The following is a 17087-nucleotide window of genomic DNA, read 5'->3' on the forward strand; positions in this document are numbered from 1 at the left end:
ACTTAACTCATGCTCTGTGTACTCTGGGATGCTTGTTGGAATCTCTTTGAGGAAGAATTCTCCAGATTAACAAGCTAAATGCTGATTCCATTGCATGACAGAGCAGAGAATGGCGTCATTGATGAGATAATGTCTGGGCTTACTGTCGGGTTTTATTGGTTGAGCTAACCCAATAAACCAATTGACTTTCTGCTCTTCCCTGCATCCCTACGAATGGCAAAGCTCCTTCTGTTAAACCTCTACACTCACTGTTGGAGATAACGATCATTCAGTCAGTGTGTTTCAGATCATTAACGTTCATCAAAAACGTTCACCTAATTGGTCCCTCCCCACACCTTCTATACTACGTCTAATCCCCATTCGCCAATGCAAGGATGCCTGCAATTTTTGAAGGCATTGTGCCTTCAATTCCTTGCCATAGTAGTTCTACACCACTTACCAACAGCCTTCCCAACTCCAAAGATCTGCCTCCGTACACCATCTCCTCTCCCATCAGGGGATAAACCTAAAAACTTAAAGCCATCAATAAATCCTGAGATGTTACCTATACCTTAGCTGCATCCTGGGACAGACCTCTCGCTGTACATTACATGATTAGTCTGACACCCACCTCTTACCTGGTGTTATGGGAAGCAGTATAATAGAACTGAGCATGGAGCAGCATGTAGAAGAAGGTCTAGCAAGGTGATGACGGTAACATGATGTAAGGAAGGACAAGCCATTGACAGGGGACGAAAGCAGAAGGATCATAAAGTCAACACCAACAAGCTCCGTGACAGCTTCTTTCACCAAGCCATCAGACCGCTTAATTCATGCTGACGCAACTGTATTTCTATGTTCTATTGACTATCATGTTGTACATAACGTTTACTATAAATGACTGTAATTCAACATTGCACATTTGAATGGAGACGTAACGTAAATGTTTTTACTCATTATGTATATGAAGGATGTAAGTAATAAGGTCAATTCAATTTAATCCAGCTCAATTCATGTTATTGTCACCGAGGTCCTTCCTAATAAGCGAGATATTCACACTTCTCCGTCTGCCCATTCACCCAATGCAGTAACTTCACTTGCCCGTCACATCCACTGATCTCAGAGAAGTGTCAATATGATGCCATACCAACAGCAACCACTTCCTGGATTTCTATCCGAAATTTAATCTTGGATCCTCCTGGCCTCTGAATAAAAGAGGCATTTTCACAGTTTTCCTGTGTGCAGGCACGAAAATCAAAGGCGAAGCCAGTTGGGCGTTTACTTGCCCAGAAATAAGCATTTTCCATTGCAGTCTCAGTTAGCCTTCGGGGATTTGACTCTGGGAGTCAGCAATGCGGATTTCGTGGAGACAGACGACGATGCAGACGCTCATTTGTCGGGATCAGTTTCTGTTCAGCTCCCCATCACCGTGGTGAATATCACGATGCTTCACCGTAGGTCACAATCCGACTTCGTCATATCCAGCCCAAATCCAATGGATCTATTAAACACTCCATCTGGGTACGGGCGTCCCACACAGCAGGTCTCAATCTTGACCATCCAGGTCCTGAAGTGGATATGAGAAAACCAACCGGGACCTTACTCTGGACTTCAACTGACAGCTCCTCCTTTTTAGTTCCGTTTGCATTGAGACTCATTTCTAATTGAACTTGTACCCATTTCTTGATTATGCACTCCGTCTCCGATATACATCTATGATCGGGTAAAGACCGGCAGAATCGAACGAAGAGCCTCGTGAAAAGTGTTTTGTTGCAGTAGATATTGAGAGCCGCCACCTCTCACACTGAGGCACAATATGAAATAGCCGATATGATACACCCTTGTACGGTAACCTCCGACCCTTTCACTATCTCCCAACAGTTCACTCGTCAGTCCAATCGCGCCAGTGAAGCAATGTATTTCTTGTCATTAATGTTCTATATACCGTTACCATTTATTGTAACATGTAGACGAAGGATCGACATCTGACAAGGTGGATTTGTGAACTCATTCCCACTCACGGCGCTTGGCTCCGAGCTGCCATCTGAAGTGCTCCGCTGAGACCCTCGGCCCATCCATTCAGCATCTCTTCGCTGGAATCACCGCTGAGAACCCGCTTTCCATTGCGTGGACGAGCGGATGTGGCCCTTAACGAGTGGGATACAGCTGTGGCGATCACCACTGGCCTTTCCCTCTGCGCCCTACCGGTCGGCAATTTCACTGAGTTTTTGTCGGGGTCTACTCCAGATCTCTCTCACTGTGTCTCTCGCACAGTAATAGGTGGCCGTGTCGTCCAGTATCAGGTTGTTTATTTGCAGATAAACGGTGCTGCTGTCCTTGGAAACCTCGAATCGGCCTTCGAATCCAGGCGCGTAGTCTTTGTTACCGTCATAATATACAACAGCCACCCATTCCAGCACTTTCCCTGATACGTGTCTCACCCAGTGCATGTTATAGTCGTTGAGGCTGAACCCACTGACTGCACAGGTCAGTCTGTGGGACTGTCCGGGCTTCACCATCGCTGACTCGGGCTGTTCCAGCTGCATATCGGACTGCACGCCTGTCAACAAAAGAAGAGCAGAAACTGAGACAAATGTTCCACGAGCAGAGATTCAGAAAACCTGCGGGAAACAGTCTGCCTTTGTAGATAATAAATTGTGGGACAGACACCTGGAAGGCAGAGCAGAAGGAGACAGAAGTAAGGATTGCCCCTTATCTTGCTGAGCACTGAATCCGATTTCGGCATTTTTGAGATCAGCGGCTTTAGTTGAGAGCGGTTTTATCGCGAGCTGCCGAGAGCGCTGTTCAAATAGAGACGTAGACTGCCAGTGAGAGGAGGAGCCGCGGTTGTAAAGTCTCCCACACAATGAAACCAGAGACATAGATTCCTGTCCCCGCCTCCAGCAGAAATTTCAATTGTCCAAAATATACTTGTCTCTGCACAGGGGGCAGGTCAGCGGCAGTGACCAGATTCGGATTAATGATCTGGCACACTCATCATTTTCGGCGATAAACAGTTTTGTAAACTGAAAGGCTGAGGACCTCGGCGAGAACGAATGAGAAACACATGTCAGTGGGCAGGTTTCCCCCTGAGACACAGGGCTGAGAGACACCAGCCTCTGGTCAAACATTACCCTGTGAGACAGGAAGTGTAAGACACCAGTCAGTGGACACAGAGTACGCTGAAAGACAGGAAGTGAGAGCTTCTAGCCAATGGTCTGGTGCCCCCCCCCCCCCAGATACAGCGACTAACAGTCTAGTCAGTGGACAGATAACCTCTGAGAGACAAAGACTGAGATACACCAGTTAGTGGACAGATATCGCTCTGAATGACAGGGACTGAGCACACTAGTCAATGGGCAGATTTCCTCCTTAGGGACACCGTTCGAGAGGCACTGGACTGTGCACGGAAATGTAATAAACAAAAATTTCATGGTGTATATTCGATTATCCAGTTGTTGTCATAATAAGACCAATGTTGGCAAGCACGCGTAGGGTCAGCGAAGGATGACATCGGCAGCTGATAATTGAATATGCTCATGTTTACTGAGGCTGATTTAGATGTTAGAATTTGGGCCATTGACCATGAGTGTATAGTCATATGTGAAGCCAAGATATTAATCTGCATGGCTGAGTTTTTCTGCAGTTTCTAGGAACGGAGAATAGATTTCATCTGTTGCCCGAGATAGTTGGCTTTAATTACATGGAGAGTTTGAATAAGCTGGATTTTTATTCGCTGGAAAGCTAAGTCTAACTTTGAAGAAGTTTAGAAAATTGTGAGGAGTACAGATGCTGCCAGAGTCCGTTTCCCAGGGCACACTAGGTTACAAACAGAGGGCATAAGTTTATGCTGAGAGGGCCAGAAAGCAAATAATATCTTAGCGATGTTATCCAATAATGATGCTCTTTTTAGCAGCATATCCACCTATTCTCTGCATAATGTATTGTCTATTAAATTGTCTCTTAGATGTTGCAATCGTATCCGCTGAAGTTGCAGGTACTTCCAGTCTTCGCATATATATTTTTTTAAATTTCTCGTGTATCATCCTTGGTATCCTCTCTATTATATTAAATAAATGTATCCGGCGATTTCACAGTTCCACCTTGGCATAAGGACACTGATTATCCTCCATGTCATGCTCTGATATTACGTACTTCACCAGGTCCTCGACGGGCTTTAATGTTCAATATAATGCAATCCTAGTTAGTCTAAACTTACATATATACCACACAAGCCAATCTAGATAACATACAATCGACCCACTTATACGCCACACCCAAAACATCACATCCTTCCTAAAATGTGACGATGAGGACTGCTCGCATTTCTACAAATGCGGCCGAGCAAAAACTTTACATAGCGACAATTTTATTTGCTAACATTTATACTCATTGACACGAACGATAACGGGATATATATTGTTGCTTCATTTAGCACACCCCTTCCAGAAGCACAAAGCCTAGTAGGGTTTGGCGGCTTGCGTGTCTCAATGACCCTGAAGACCCTGTGCTCTGGCGCTTCGTAGGATCACTTATGCCGAACAGATCAGACTGTAGAGCCTACGCTATGCGATAGACAGGTCATCTAGGTGCATGGGCTGGGTTTCAGCTCAGGGACAAGTGAAAAAAGGATGAAGTGTTCCTCATATGAAGTAACACACTGAAGAATCACTTGGCTATGTAATCCGATTCCGAAACTTCTGCTGAAGTTTCAGGTGCTTTCAGCCTTCGCATTTTTAATAAATTTCTGGTTTATCCTCTTCCGTATTCTCTCTTTCAACTTAAATCAATGTTGTCGACGATTTCATGGTTCCACATTGGCATTAAAAACATTATGTATTTCACCAGCTCGGCTGACAGTCTTTCATCCTCAAGATAATGCAATCCTATGTTATCTACAATCCCCTCATATATCACACATGTTTGTTACAGAAAACATACAGTTGACCCACTTCTGTGCCACATCCAAAACCTCGCATCTTTCCGAAAATGTTCCGATGAGAACTGTTTGCAATACTCAAAATGTGGTCGAGCCAAAATTCTATATAGCTGCAATATTACTTGCAAATATTTATACTCGATGACACGAGCAAAAACGGGATTTATGTAGCAGGCTTCATTTAACACACTCCTCCTAGAGGTTTGGAGGCTTGCGTGCCTCAGTGACCCCGAGAGCCTTGTGCTGTGGCGCGTGGTTTGTTCACTCACACCATACAGATCAAATTGTAGAGGCTGCGCTAAGAGCGATACACGGCTCCTCTAGGTCCACGGGCGGGGGTGTTGCTCCAGGCCAACAGCCCTGACAAGCGAAAACATAGACGAAAGTGAATCCCATATGAAGTGACACATTGCGGAAGCAATTGCTGATTTTCGGAAGGCCCTGGGATATTTTGGGGTTTGCAGAATTCAATGAAAACAAATTGGTTTAATCGGAATAAACTTAGTAAAATAAAAAAAAAAGAACAGCGTAGTTGCCACAAATCAGTCGGACAGAATTTGGTGAAAGGTCATTGATGTGAAATAGTAACTCTGTTTATCCAACCACATATGTCCCCTGAGTTGGGCAGTGTTGGCATTGCAGGAGGCAGAATAACGCCTGCCGGGCAGATTAGTAGCCGAAGATCTCATACATCCCAGGACCAACAGGTGGTGAGTACGTTTTGTTCCGTCTGTATTTTACAAAAACACCGATCAAACTGACAGCAGGGAGCTGGGCTGAAGTGGGGAGTTGGATCTGCATGTGTCAGCTCAGAAGAAACGTGCAACGAAATAACGTTTGGGTATTTGTACAAAATAATCGAGGGTGAATCAACAGATCGGCTGAGTTTCGGTCTGATTGTTGTCTAAATTGTATTAATTTGATAGAGCGGGTAACTTGATCAACAGGCGGGCAATTTTAGTTATTCATCATCTGGACACTGGTCTTCACTGAAGAAGTAAGAAATGAATTATTCTGGCTCGCCAGAGAGCCTTTTGATGCAAACAAATTGATAAGCCAGGAGTCATAAAGAAGCCCGTAGGGTAAAGATGACAGATCTCTTTCCTCGATGATATCAAAATTCTGAAAGGAAATCCTTACTAATGGCGAGACTTAAAAAATACAAATTGCTAAGATGTTGGAAATCTGACCGCTGATCCAAATCTGTTGCGGATCATTTTGATCTGATTTTAAATTTGACAGATTTGTTGTGGTGGTATTCTTGGACTGCTCTTCCATCCCCTGCGCTACTAATCTGATTTCATTTGCTGCCCTATTCTCCATCGTCCGAAATCCAACCTTCTGCTTCCCCATTAGATCACTGTACAGATCGTGTCCTGGACAATCTTCTTCCTTCGGAAACATCACAAGAATAGGCTGTTGTTTTGCTATCACCTTAAAGTTTTTTGATTCTGTTGTGTGCTGAATAGTTCCACATTCTCTGCTCTGGAACAGGGCTGTATTTTGCAGTTCCGTCATTGCCCTTGAAAAGCTTTAGCACAATGTAAGTTACTCTGTAAATGTCAAGACTGTACCACACAACTACTCTTACCGAATCACTAGTATAACTGGTTTCACGCTATAGGAAAGGTTTCACTACTGATGTAATAGTGTTTTTGCAGCAGCAGTGTGTTTGGGTTATGACTAGAGATCAACGGGGCTTTGTAATGTGCGGCGTCCGATGAGGGGATTGGTGTTCGTTCTTGTGTGCCCGAGAGCGAGGGATTTGCGTGCATTTGTTCGGAAGAAGATGGAGAGAAAATATGCCAGAAAGGCGAAGTCGTAGACTACAAGACGGAGTGGACCTGGAGTGTGGTTGGGAGTCGACGACACCCCGGTGAAATCGATGGAGAACGAACAGACGGGAAAACAGTGAGCTCCATCGTGCACATTAGACTGCTTTATTAAAATGGGCCCCTTTTCTTTTTATTTTGTTTAATCACCCTAGAGTCGAAATAAGAGGTATAAAGCTCAATCGTTTAATTGCGAACTGTGTAATGTTTGTTATTTCGAGGTACTGATTTGTAACAGGTGAACACATCACGCAGCATCCACACAAACAAGATTTCTCAAGTTGTCCAGGCCGGAGGCTGTCGACCCCTAGACTAACGCCACTGGTCGAATCTGAGTGTTACACCGGTTTACGTGGATCTCAACTGTTAAAGGAACCCACTCAGAATGCAGGACGGCTTGGAATTATAGAGGCAGCTTTGTCTGTGAACTGAGAGCAAACAGTTCTTTTGAACAGCAAAGTTCAATTCATGTCCTGTAAGTGCATGATGGGACAAGTTAGGGGAAGTTTCACTCTTTGTTTACGCTCTAATGTCCCTGCCCTGGTCGGGATGGATAATGCAGAAGTATCTTTCTAACTACTCTGTTCACTCTCAGGTGCTTAATGGAATCTCGACGAGGAAGAATTACGTAGATACACAGGATGAATACTGATTGCTTTCACTGAGAGAGCAGAGAGTGAGGCCATTCTTCCGATAGTGTCTGAGCAACCTTTTAGCTGATGAACCCAAATAAAACAATTGATCTCTCTGCTCTGTTCCGTCTCATTACGAAAATCAGATCTCCGCCTGTTCTCTCTCTGCACTCACTATTGGACATCACGGTCTAATAGGCAATGTGTTTCAGGTCACAATCGGTCATCGATAAACGTTCCCTTAAATGGAACACTATTACACAATAATGACTTGAAAGCCACCCTCCCAACGCCACCTACACTATTCCCAACCCCTATCCGCCAATGCACGGATGCCTGGAATTTATGACGGCCTTATGCCTTCGTTTCTCTGACTTAATATTTCCGTACAACTTACCTACTGCCTTCCTAACTCCAAAATTTATCCTCCCCATACACCACCTGCACAGCCATCAGAGAGTAAAACTAAAATCTTAAATCCATCAATTATTCCTCAGATATCGCCTGTACCATAGAAACATCCTTGTACAGACCTGACGCTGAACATTACATGATGGAGCTGACACCCACCTGTACCTTGTGGATGTGGGAGACAGTATAATAGGGATGTGTATCGGCCAGCATTGACAAGGAAGTACAAGAAGATGTTGGCTGTAACATGAATGTAAGGAAGGCCAAGCCATTGACTGGGGACAAAGGGAAACAGTGCATAAAAGCTAGTACAAACAGGCTACGGGAGAACTTCTTCCACCAGGTCACGGAACTGCTTAATTCATGCTGACGCAAATGTATTTCTATGTTATATTGACCATCCTATTGTATATAATAATAATTATAAAGTAATATAATTGCACATTGCACATTCAGCTCAGACGTAACATAAATATTTACTTCTCATGTATATTAAGGATGCAAGTAGTAAAGTCAATTCATTTCAATTCAAGATATCGTCAGCGTGGTACGTCCTTGTAGGCAAGATATTCACACTGCACCGTCTCCCCATTCACCCAATGCAGTAACTTCAGTTGTTTGCCACATCCACTAATCTTGGAAAAGAGTTAACATAATCCCAATCCGGAAGAAGCTACTTCCTGGATTTTTATCTGAAATTCCTAGCCTGGTTCTTCCTAGCCTGTGAATAAAAGAGGCATTTGCACAGTTTTCCTCTCTGCCGACACCGGTTTCCTCCATTCCGTAGAATTAGAGTTGAAGGTATTTGGGCTTATACTTGCCCAGAACAGTTGACTTAACAGTCCGAGTCAGCCTTCAGGGAATTAACTCTTGGATGTAGCAATAAAGAATTCGTGGAGGCAAACTGCAGTGCACACGCCGATTTGTCGGGAGCAGTTTTTGGCCAGCTCCCCATCACACTGGTGCATATCACGGTGCATAACTGCAGGTCATAGTACAACTTCGTCATATATACCCCGAAATCCAAAGGATCGCTGAGACGCCCAACAGATTTATTAAACCCACTCTTAGGGTTTGGGCGTCCCACACAGCGGGTCTCAATTTCAGCCATCCCAGTCCTGAAATGGAGATGATATAAACAACCGGGACCTTTCTCTGGGCTTCAGCTGACAGTTCCTTCGCTGCAGTTCCTTTTGCATTGATACTCATTTCTAGTGGAGCATCTACCCATCCCTAGACTATGCGCACGTGATCTGATTTATATCCATCGATGCCAGGGTCAAGACAGGTAGAAGCGAACGGGGAGCGTAATTAGAAGTGTTTTGTTATAATAGATACGGAGGACAGCCACCTCTCACACTGAGACACACCAGCATATAGCCGATGTGATACACCGACGCACGATAACCTCCGCCCGTATCACTGCCTCCCAGCACGGGTACTCCTCATTCAAAACGCACTAGAAGACCAAAGGGTCTCTGATCATTAATGTTTCTCATACCCCGACCATTCACTGTCACGAGTCGACGAAGGAAGATACCTGACAAAGTGAGCCCATTTCCACTCACGGCGCTTAGCTTCCAGCTGACTTTCGAAGTGATCCGCTGAGCTCTTCGGCCCACCATCCAGCATCTGTTCAGGACATCCACGCTGGAAACCCTCCTTCCATTGCGTGGACTAGGGGATGTAGCCCAGGACGACCGGGATACGGCTGTGGCGATCACTGCTGTTCTTTCCCTCAGCTCCCTAAGGGAAGGCGCTCTCGCTCGGTCTCACAGTCCACTCCCGATCTCTCCCAATATGTCTCTGGTACAGTAATAGATGGCTGTGTCTTCCAGTCGAAGGTTGTTTATTTACAGATAAACGGTGCTACAGTCCTTGAAAACATCGAATCTGCCTTCGACTCCAGGCGTATACTTCTTGTTACCGTTATCCCATACAACGGCCACCCATTCCAGCCCTTTCCCGAAGACGAGTTTCACTATGACAGACCATCTCATAGCCGCTGAGGCTGAACCCACTGACTACACAGGTCAATCTGTGGAACTGGACAGGTTTTGCCACCGCTGACAGGGGCTGTGTCAGCAGGATATCGGACTGCACGCCGGTCAATAATAAATTGCGGGACAGACACCTGCTAGACAAAGCAGGAGGGAGCAGAGATAAGGAATGGCCTCTATCGTGCTGAGCACTGAATCCGACTTGGACATTTTTGAAATCCGGGGCTTCAGCTGAGATCGGATTTATCGCGAGCAGATGAAGGCACTTTACAAATAGAGACGTGGTCTGCGAGTGACAGAAGGAGCCGCTGCTTGAATAGGCTCCCACCTACGAAAGCCAGAAGCACAGTTTCCTGCCCTCGCCTCCAGCACAGATTTCAAAAGATGTTCGTTACTGGAGAGGGGACAGGTCAGCGGAAGTGAGCTGATCGGAATTGAAGATCTGTTACACTCATCATTTTCGGCGATAAACAGTTTGTTTAAACTGAAAGTAGGTTACTTGGAAGTAGGTACAGAGGAGATGTCAGTGGTACTTGTTTTTCACGCAGAGTGGTGAGTGCGTGGATTGGGCTGCCGGCGGCGTCTCTGGTGGCGGAAACAATAGAGAGTCCTGGATAGGTACATGAAGCTTAGGAAACTAAGGGGTTATGGGTAAGCCTAGGAAGTTCTAGGGTGAGGACGTTTACGGCACGGCACAGCTTTGTTGGCCGAAGGGCCTGTATTATGCTGTAGGTTTTCTGTGTTTCTATGTTTCCAGGAAAGGGAGAGAACCCCGGCGAGAAAGAATGAGAGACAACAGTCAGCGGACGGGGTTAGCCCTGAAATACAGGGTCTCAGAAACACCAGCTTGTGGACAAACATTACCCTGTGAGACACCAGTTAGTGGACAGCGATTCTCTTGTGAGACAGGAACGGAGATTCTTCTCAATGTACTGGTTCCCCATAGATACAGCGACTGACAGTCTAGTCACTGGACAGATATCCCCCGAGAGTCAGAGACTGAGAGACATCAGTTAGTGGACAGATATCGCTCTGACTAACAGGGACTGAGCACACTAGTCAACGGGCAAATGTCCTCCTTAGTGACACGGTTTGAGAGACAGCGGACTCTGCAGGTAAATGTCATGAACAAAAAAAAAGAGTTTCGATACAGTTTTCTATCTGCACCCACAGCACGAAAGTTAACATTAAACACTGATCCATAGAGGAAATGGAGTATATATTTACTGATAGGGAATGATCTTTATCAGTGATCCGACAACATGAATTTCAGTGCAAATTAGTTGGCAAGTTTCCCCTCACCAGTATTAGGTAACTCTTTTGACCTGTTTCAGACGATGAGAGGCTATCAACTATTGATGCAGGGAGCTTAGGTGCTGACAACAAATAACAGGAGAAGTAGTTGTTGCTGGTAACAGTTAACGCCCCGGGAGGGTAGCAGGCAAGTGCTGCTGAATCGGTCGATATTGAAATGAAACTCATGGGGGAGGCCATCCAAGGTGCAGATCATCAGGGTGGGTTATTTTGTTTCTCAGTCTGGTGGTGGCAGTACTGCGTGTCCCAAATCTCGAATCCTCACTCAGATATAAACTGTGCTGATAGAATCATTAATCAAACCAAATCTCACCCTTACCCAGGCATTTTCAGTCATTAAGCAGGGTTCATGACTTCTGGACAAATCAGAGCAGTTTCTGCAGACAATGAAGTACTTTTTGAAGTAGGTCCAGTGTTTTCCCTAAGGGAAGTTGGGTCCCAAATTACATATAACAACCTCTCTGACAAAATCAGTGGCGTATAAAGAGATTAGGCATTCTGTGATGCTGGTTGAGGGATCAACGTTGGGACAGAGAGCGGAGGATGGTCCAAACGTTTATGTCCACCTGACACAAGAACCCCATCATGGCAGTAATCAAAAAGGTGAACATTAGATTTTCCTCCAAAAGGACCATACTCTTGCCGTACGGGTTGGAGGCTAGCCTGCTTGAGTGACTCTGAAATATATATTGTCTGGTCTCAGAACATTACGCTTTGTTTCTTGGCAGTGGTACCGATGAGAAACAGCTCAAATGGTAGAGACCACATTAAGAGTGGCCCACTGATCATCTAGGATCTGTTGTTCTGACTGTTCTAAAAATTGTTCTGCAAATAGTAATAAAAATGTATATCTGTGTGCGACAGCATTCGTGAGTCTCCACCCAGGATTTGCTTGACTGGCAGGAGACTGAGAGAAAGCTACTGTCATGATGTAGAAAGTCCTGAACACTGTCATGATCAAGACCAAAACTGGTTTTCGGAATGTACAAACAATGACTGGGCAAGCTGTCATAATTCCACCTACGAGTCTCCATAACGGCAGGAATAAGGATCCGTTATCACACCTGGGGCACAATAGAGATAATGGCCAAAAACAGACATTCTGCACTTCAACGGTGACAGTGTTTCTGCCATTTATCGTAGACTTCTCTCTTGCATTTGTCGGCAAAAGTGCAATGCCTCACGTTTGTACCGATTAAAATCTAGTCTCCAATTTCTCGGCCCAAATAATCGATGTCCTGCTATGTCAATTTGACAGACTTATTCGTTATTTACCGGTCCGCTACATGTCTGTTGTTGGCAAACCTAATCAGCCACCTTCCATTTTCCTTCGAAGATTTATAAATAGCAGAAACAGTTGAGATCCCAGCGGCGTTCCTTACAGATCAACACCAGCCATACTTCTCCTATATCACTACAGACTGCTTTCCACAGCCAAGGCAATTTTACATCCAATCTGTCAAATCTCTATAGATCCCATGTGCCTTAACCTTCTGGGTCAGGTTACAACAAGGGATCTTTTCGGCTTTATTATTGTACATGTAGACAGCATTCACTAGTCCACTCACACCGCACATTTTCGTCACTATTCAAAAACGGATTTTCTTTTCTAAGATATGGTCTCCTCTGCATAAACCATTTCCGACCAACCTTAATGGGGCACCCGCCATGCTGATTACATCAAAGAGTGGGATAAGATGTATCATTCTTATATAATGCCAGCAAACAGTATCGGAACCAATTTGCCTCGATCAGTGCTATGAACTTTACCCGAACCTGTGATCGCATAAAATTGCTTGGGCAGCAAAGTAATGCAGCTTGTACTGAAGTTCAGCTGTCCCCAACCACCGGGCTGCGGACCGTTACCGGGCCGCAAAGCATGCGCTACCGGGCCGCGAGGAAACGATATGATTTGGCGATAGGAGTCAACTGCACCGTTCCTCGTTCCTTGTCATGCCCACTGTTGAGCCATTACGCATGCGAGGTCATTGCCCGCGCATCAACCATGTAAGCGCGGGAAGAAGATCAACTCCTCGAGCTTGCAAATGACGGCGGGCTGAAAAGTATGTTTGACATAACATCTCTGCCGGCATTCTGGATATCAAAGTCAAGGCTAAATATCCTGAGGTAGCCATGAAAGAGCTGAAAACGTTGCTTCAATTTCCAACAAATCTCTGCAATGAATGCAACGAAAATCAAATTGCGTAATAGACTGGACATAAGGAACTCCGTTCTAGTATCGCTGCCTCCGATAACCCCTCGATGGGACCATCTTGTTGCAGGGAAACAAGCATTCAGCCCAGGGCTCCCACTGATTCAGTGATATTGGTGTGTTGCAATGATTTTATATGTTCATAAGGGGAAAATATATGCTGTATGTTTAACATTCAAACTTTACTTAAAATGATATGATGCTATTGACTTACTTATATAACCATCTAACAACTACAGCACGGGAACAGGTCATCTCTGCCTTGCTAGTCCGCACCAAAAGCTACGCTCACCGAGTCCCACCGACCTGCACACAGCCCACAACTATCCATTCCTTTCTTGTCATATTTTTTCTGTAAATTTATATCGAACCTGTCTCTACCAGTTCTACAGGAATCTCATTCAACACTTACTTCAAGCTCCCCTGACCTTCCCTGATAATTGACTTATCGCTATATTCATGCGAGGAAAATATGCGCTGTGTGTTTAATGTTAAATTCGTTAGATAAACCCTTTTAGGAATGAAATTGAGTGTATTAGCCACTTATCCCCTATATTCCGGTCGTAATTAACACCCTCCCCTTCCCAAACAGAGTCGCCAAAAACAATTTGTAGAAAAAAATTCGACACGTACACGCATGCGCAAAGCAAGCATGCGCACTGGTGCCCGCGCAAGGCTTCATGATCATTGTAGTCTCACTGGAATAAACATATTTGGCTCTACTCTTGTCTGTTGGATCTCCCCCTCCCCCTCCTACTTTTAAATCTCTTACTAATTCTTCCTTCAGTTAGTCCTGACGAAGGGTCTCGGCCTGAAACGTCGACTGTACCTCTTCCTAGAGATGCTGCCTGGCCTTTTGCGTTCACTGGCAACTTTGATGTTTGTTAGTTGCCAGGGAATAAGTTGGAAATTTGATTTGGTGACACTTCTCCGATAGATGGCATTCGCTGAAATGTCAGAAAGATTTAATTGTAGCTAAGAGGGTCAAGATCAGAGAGATAGCAAACTCCTTTTAATACATTATTCCATGTTACATCAGTTCTGCAACAGTTGATTCTACAATTTCCTATTAAGGTTTTTTTTTTTCTGTCCCACCTTTTTGTTCCAAATCTTCTGATATCCTTGAAATCACTTTACTGTCCGTTCATTGCTATAGCAGTTAGATTCTTTTTCGAAATCCAGACTGCCAATGTTTTATAGTCAATTATGTTTCAACGCACTGTTTAAACACATCACTTTCGTAAAAAAAAATAAAAAAAAATTATTTCCTTGGGAATCATTAGTAGAAAGGTCAATATAAATAATTTTGTTTATTGTTTGATCTTGTGAGATAAAATAGAAACTTGATCTCACAATCTACCTCGTCATTCCCTTGCAATTCATTTTCAGACCGTTGTGCATTTTCCGAGGAACTGTAACAGTATGTTCTTCACCGTGCACTTGCCTTTCCCCTGTACTACCTCAATGACCTGACGCGATAAAATTACCTGTATGGATGAAAGGCAAAATAAAACTTTTCCACTGTATTTTGGTACAAGTTGCAAAATAGCCAATTCACTATTACGTGATTTAATATCATTGTGGTTTTCATCAGTTACAACATTTATTTATCAACTATGGTTTTCGAGACTTATGTTCAGTTGTTGCATGGTTGTACTTTCTCCCTTTCCCTTTCAGAAGTGGGGTGGGTAGAGGTGGGCCTGTGGAAAGAGGGTTATATTTACTGCATTACAATTCCAGAACCTATAAAGGGTTGCAAACTGGTAGCAAGGTCATACTCTACATTCACTTGTATTTATTGACGTAAAATGTCCTTATTCCTTAACAGTACTGTTTTGACGGAGATACATCGAATAGTTTCTCAAGAGAAAACAATTTACTGGATAAAGTAACTTCGTTATTCTGCTGGTAAGAGCAATGGACATTTTAGCTCTGGCGGCTTTAGAGTAATTTATGAAAATTCTTCGACGTAAAATATTAAAGCTGTTTCTTCCTCCACACAAACTACAGAAACTGCAATTTTTTCAAAACACGTTCATGAAAGTTTTCTGACATATTGAACATTTCGCAAAAGACTGTAACTTTAGTCTTTGACAACAGTGTAAAAGAAACTGAAGGAAATAAAAAAAAGATATTTCAGTAGCAGTTAGCTGGTAACAGAAACTAATGAAAAACAGTTCAGAGAGGTGGCTGGTGAGGTAGGGGAGACATTTTTTAACCATCAAATACTAAATAGTTAAAACCAAGTATCTTATAAAACGCAAATAAAGTGTAACATTCCGTGTGGAAGCAACTTTAAAGAACATAAATACGATAGGAGAGAACATAGAAACTTAGATACATAGAAAACCTACAGCACAATACAGGCCCTTCGGCCCAGAAAGCTGTGCCGAACATGACCTTACCTTGGAAGTTACCTAGGGTTACCCATAGCCCTCTATTTTTCTAAGCTCCATGTACCAATCCAGGAGTCTCTTCAAAGATCCTATCTTACCCTCCTTCACCATCGCCACCGGCAGTCCATTCCATGCACTCACCACTCTCTGCGTGAAAAACTTACCCGTGACATCTCCTTTGTACCTACTTCAAAGCACTTTAAAACTATGCCCTCTCGTGTGATGAAGGAAAGAAAATAATGTCGGATTTATTCTTGATTTTGCTGCAACTACATAATGATTGAAATAGGGCACTGACAAAAGTCCTTAGGCCTATTGACACCTCGCTGACATTAATCAGATGTTTAAAATGCTTATGCGGGTATTCCATTTTAATTTCCCTGCATTGGATCTCCGCAGAACCGACTGTAACCTTCCGTCAACTCACCTTATATTCTATGTCACCTGCACACAGAAAATAATTCAGAGTGATAAATTAACCTGAAAATCATTATGGCTTTTGGAAGCTGGGGCAGGCGATAGTAACGGAGACCCAGAAGAAACACATGTGGCCACAGGGAGTGGATACAGTGCTTAGTTGTGTATTAAACCCTGATTTCTGTCTTAATGAAGCAACTGTACCATAAGTTGAGTCAATGCAAAGAGGTCTCGAATTTCGTGAGATTTTAAGTAGAATATTCTCACTCCTAGAATTACCGCTGCCAAATCTCTTCACCAGCGAAATCAAGCCCTGAATTGAACAGCTTTTGTTGTATGAATCTTTGTTACCCATGTGATTAACGTAATCAGCCAGCGAACATACGGTCTATACAAGATGATGACAGTTCTTTCTGCTTGATAACTTAAACAGAAGCTCAAGTCCAGATTACGGGGGAAATATTTGTGCCATATCATTTGTCAGAGGTTTACCTTTAAATTGGGAAGTCTGTCTTTCTTGCTATCTGCAGCAGAATGAGAGAGAAAATTCAACTTGAATGAATTGATAATAAGTTCTTAAGCTCACTTGAGAGGGGAAGGATGTGGGTTAGAACTCTATCACTTCACACAGAGATGTTATCATCTGGACGGGCTGAACGACCTCCTTAGTGAAGTCCGATTCCGGGAGACTAGTCGTCATGGGCCATATTGAGTTAGTGCTCCCATGAAGAACCAGGACCATCACCAACAATTTCATTTTATTTACCCACACAGCCAAATAGACAGAGAGAGTTAATTGATATCCAGTCATCAGGACATTACAGGCGTCAGGGCTGTCGCCTATTGGATTTTGTATGCTTGAGGACTGGAGGGAAGCGGGGGCGGGGAACGGAGTGAGAGAGTGAATGAGTGAGATACAGAGAGAGAGAGAGAGAGACAGAACAGACGGGGGGCG

General features: G+C 44.0%; 1 gene segment (V, D, J or C); it reads right to left on the reverse strand.

Annotated features, from left to right (window-relative positions):
* Positions 1–2180: 2180 nt before the first annotated feature.
* On the reverse strand, positions 2181–2739 carry LOC134352431 (immunoglobulin heavy variable 3-33-like). The segment is given in 2 exon segments: positions 2181–2539; positions 2650–2739. Coding segments are annotated over 2 exon segments (435 nt in total).
* Positions 2740–17087: the final 14348 nt, after the last annotated feature.

The sequence above is a fragment of the Mobula hypostoma genome, chromosome 10, assembly GCF_963921235.1.
Source record: "Mobula hypostoma chromosome 10, sMobHyp1.1, whole genome shotgun sequence".
In the NCBI taxonomy this organism is placed as follows: domain Eukaryota; kingdom Metazoa; phylum Chordata; class Chondrichthyes; order Myliobatiformes; family Myliobatidae; genus Mobula; species Mobula hypostoma.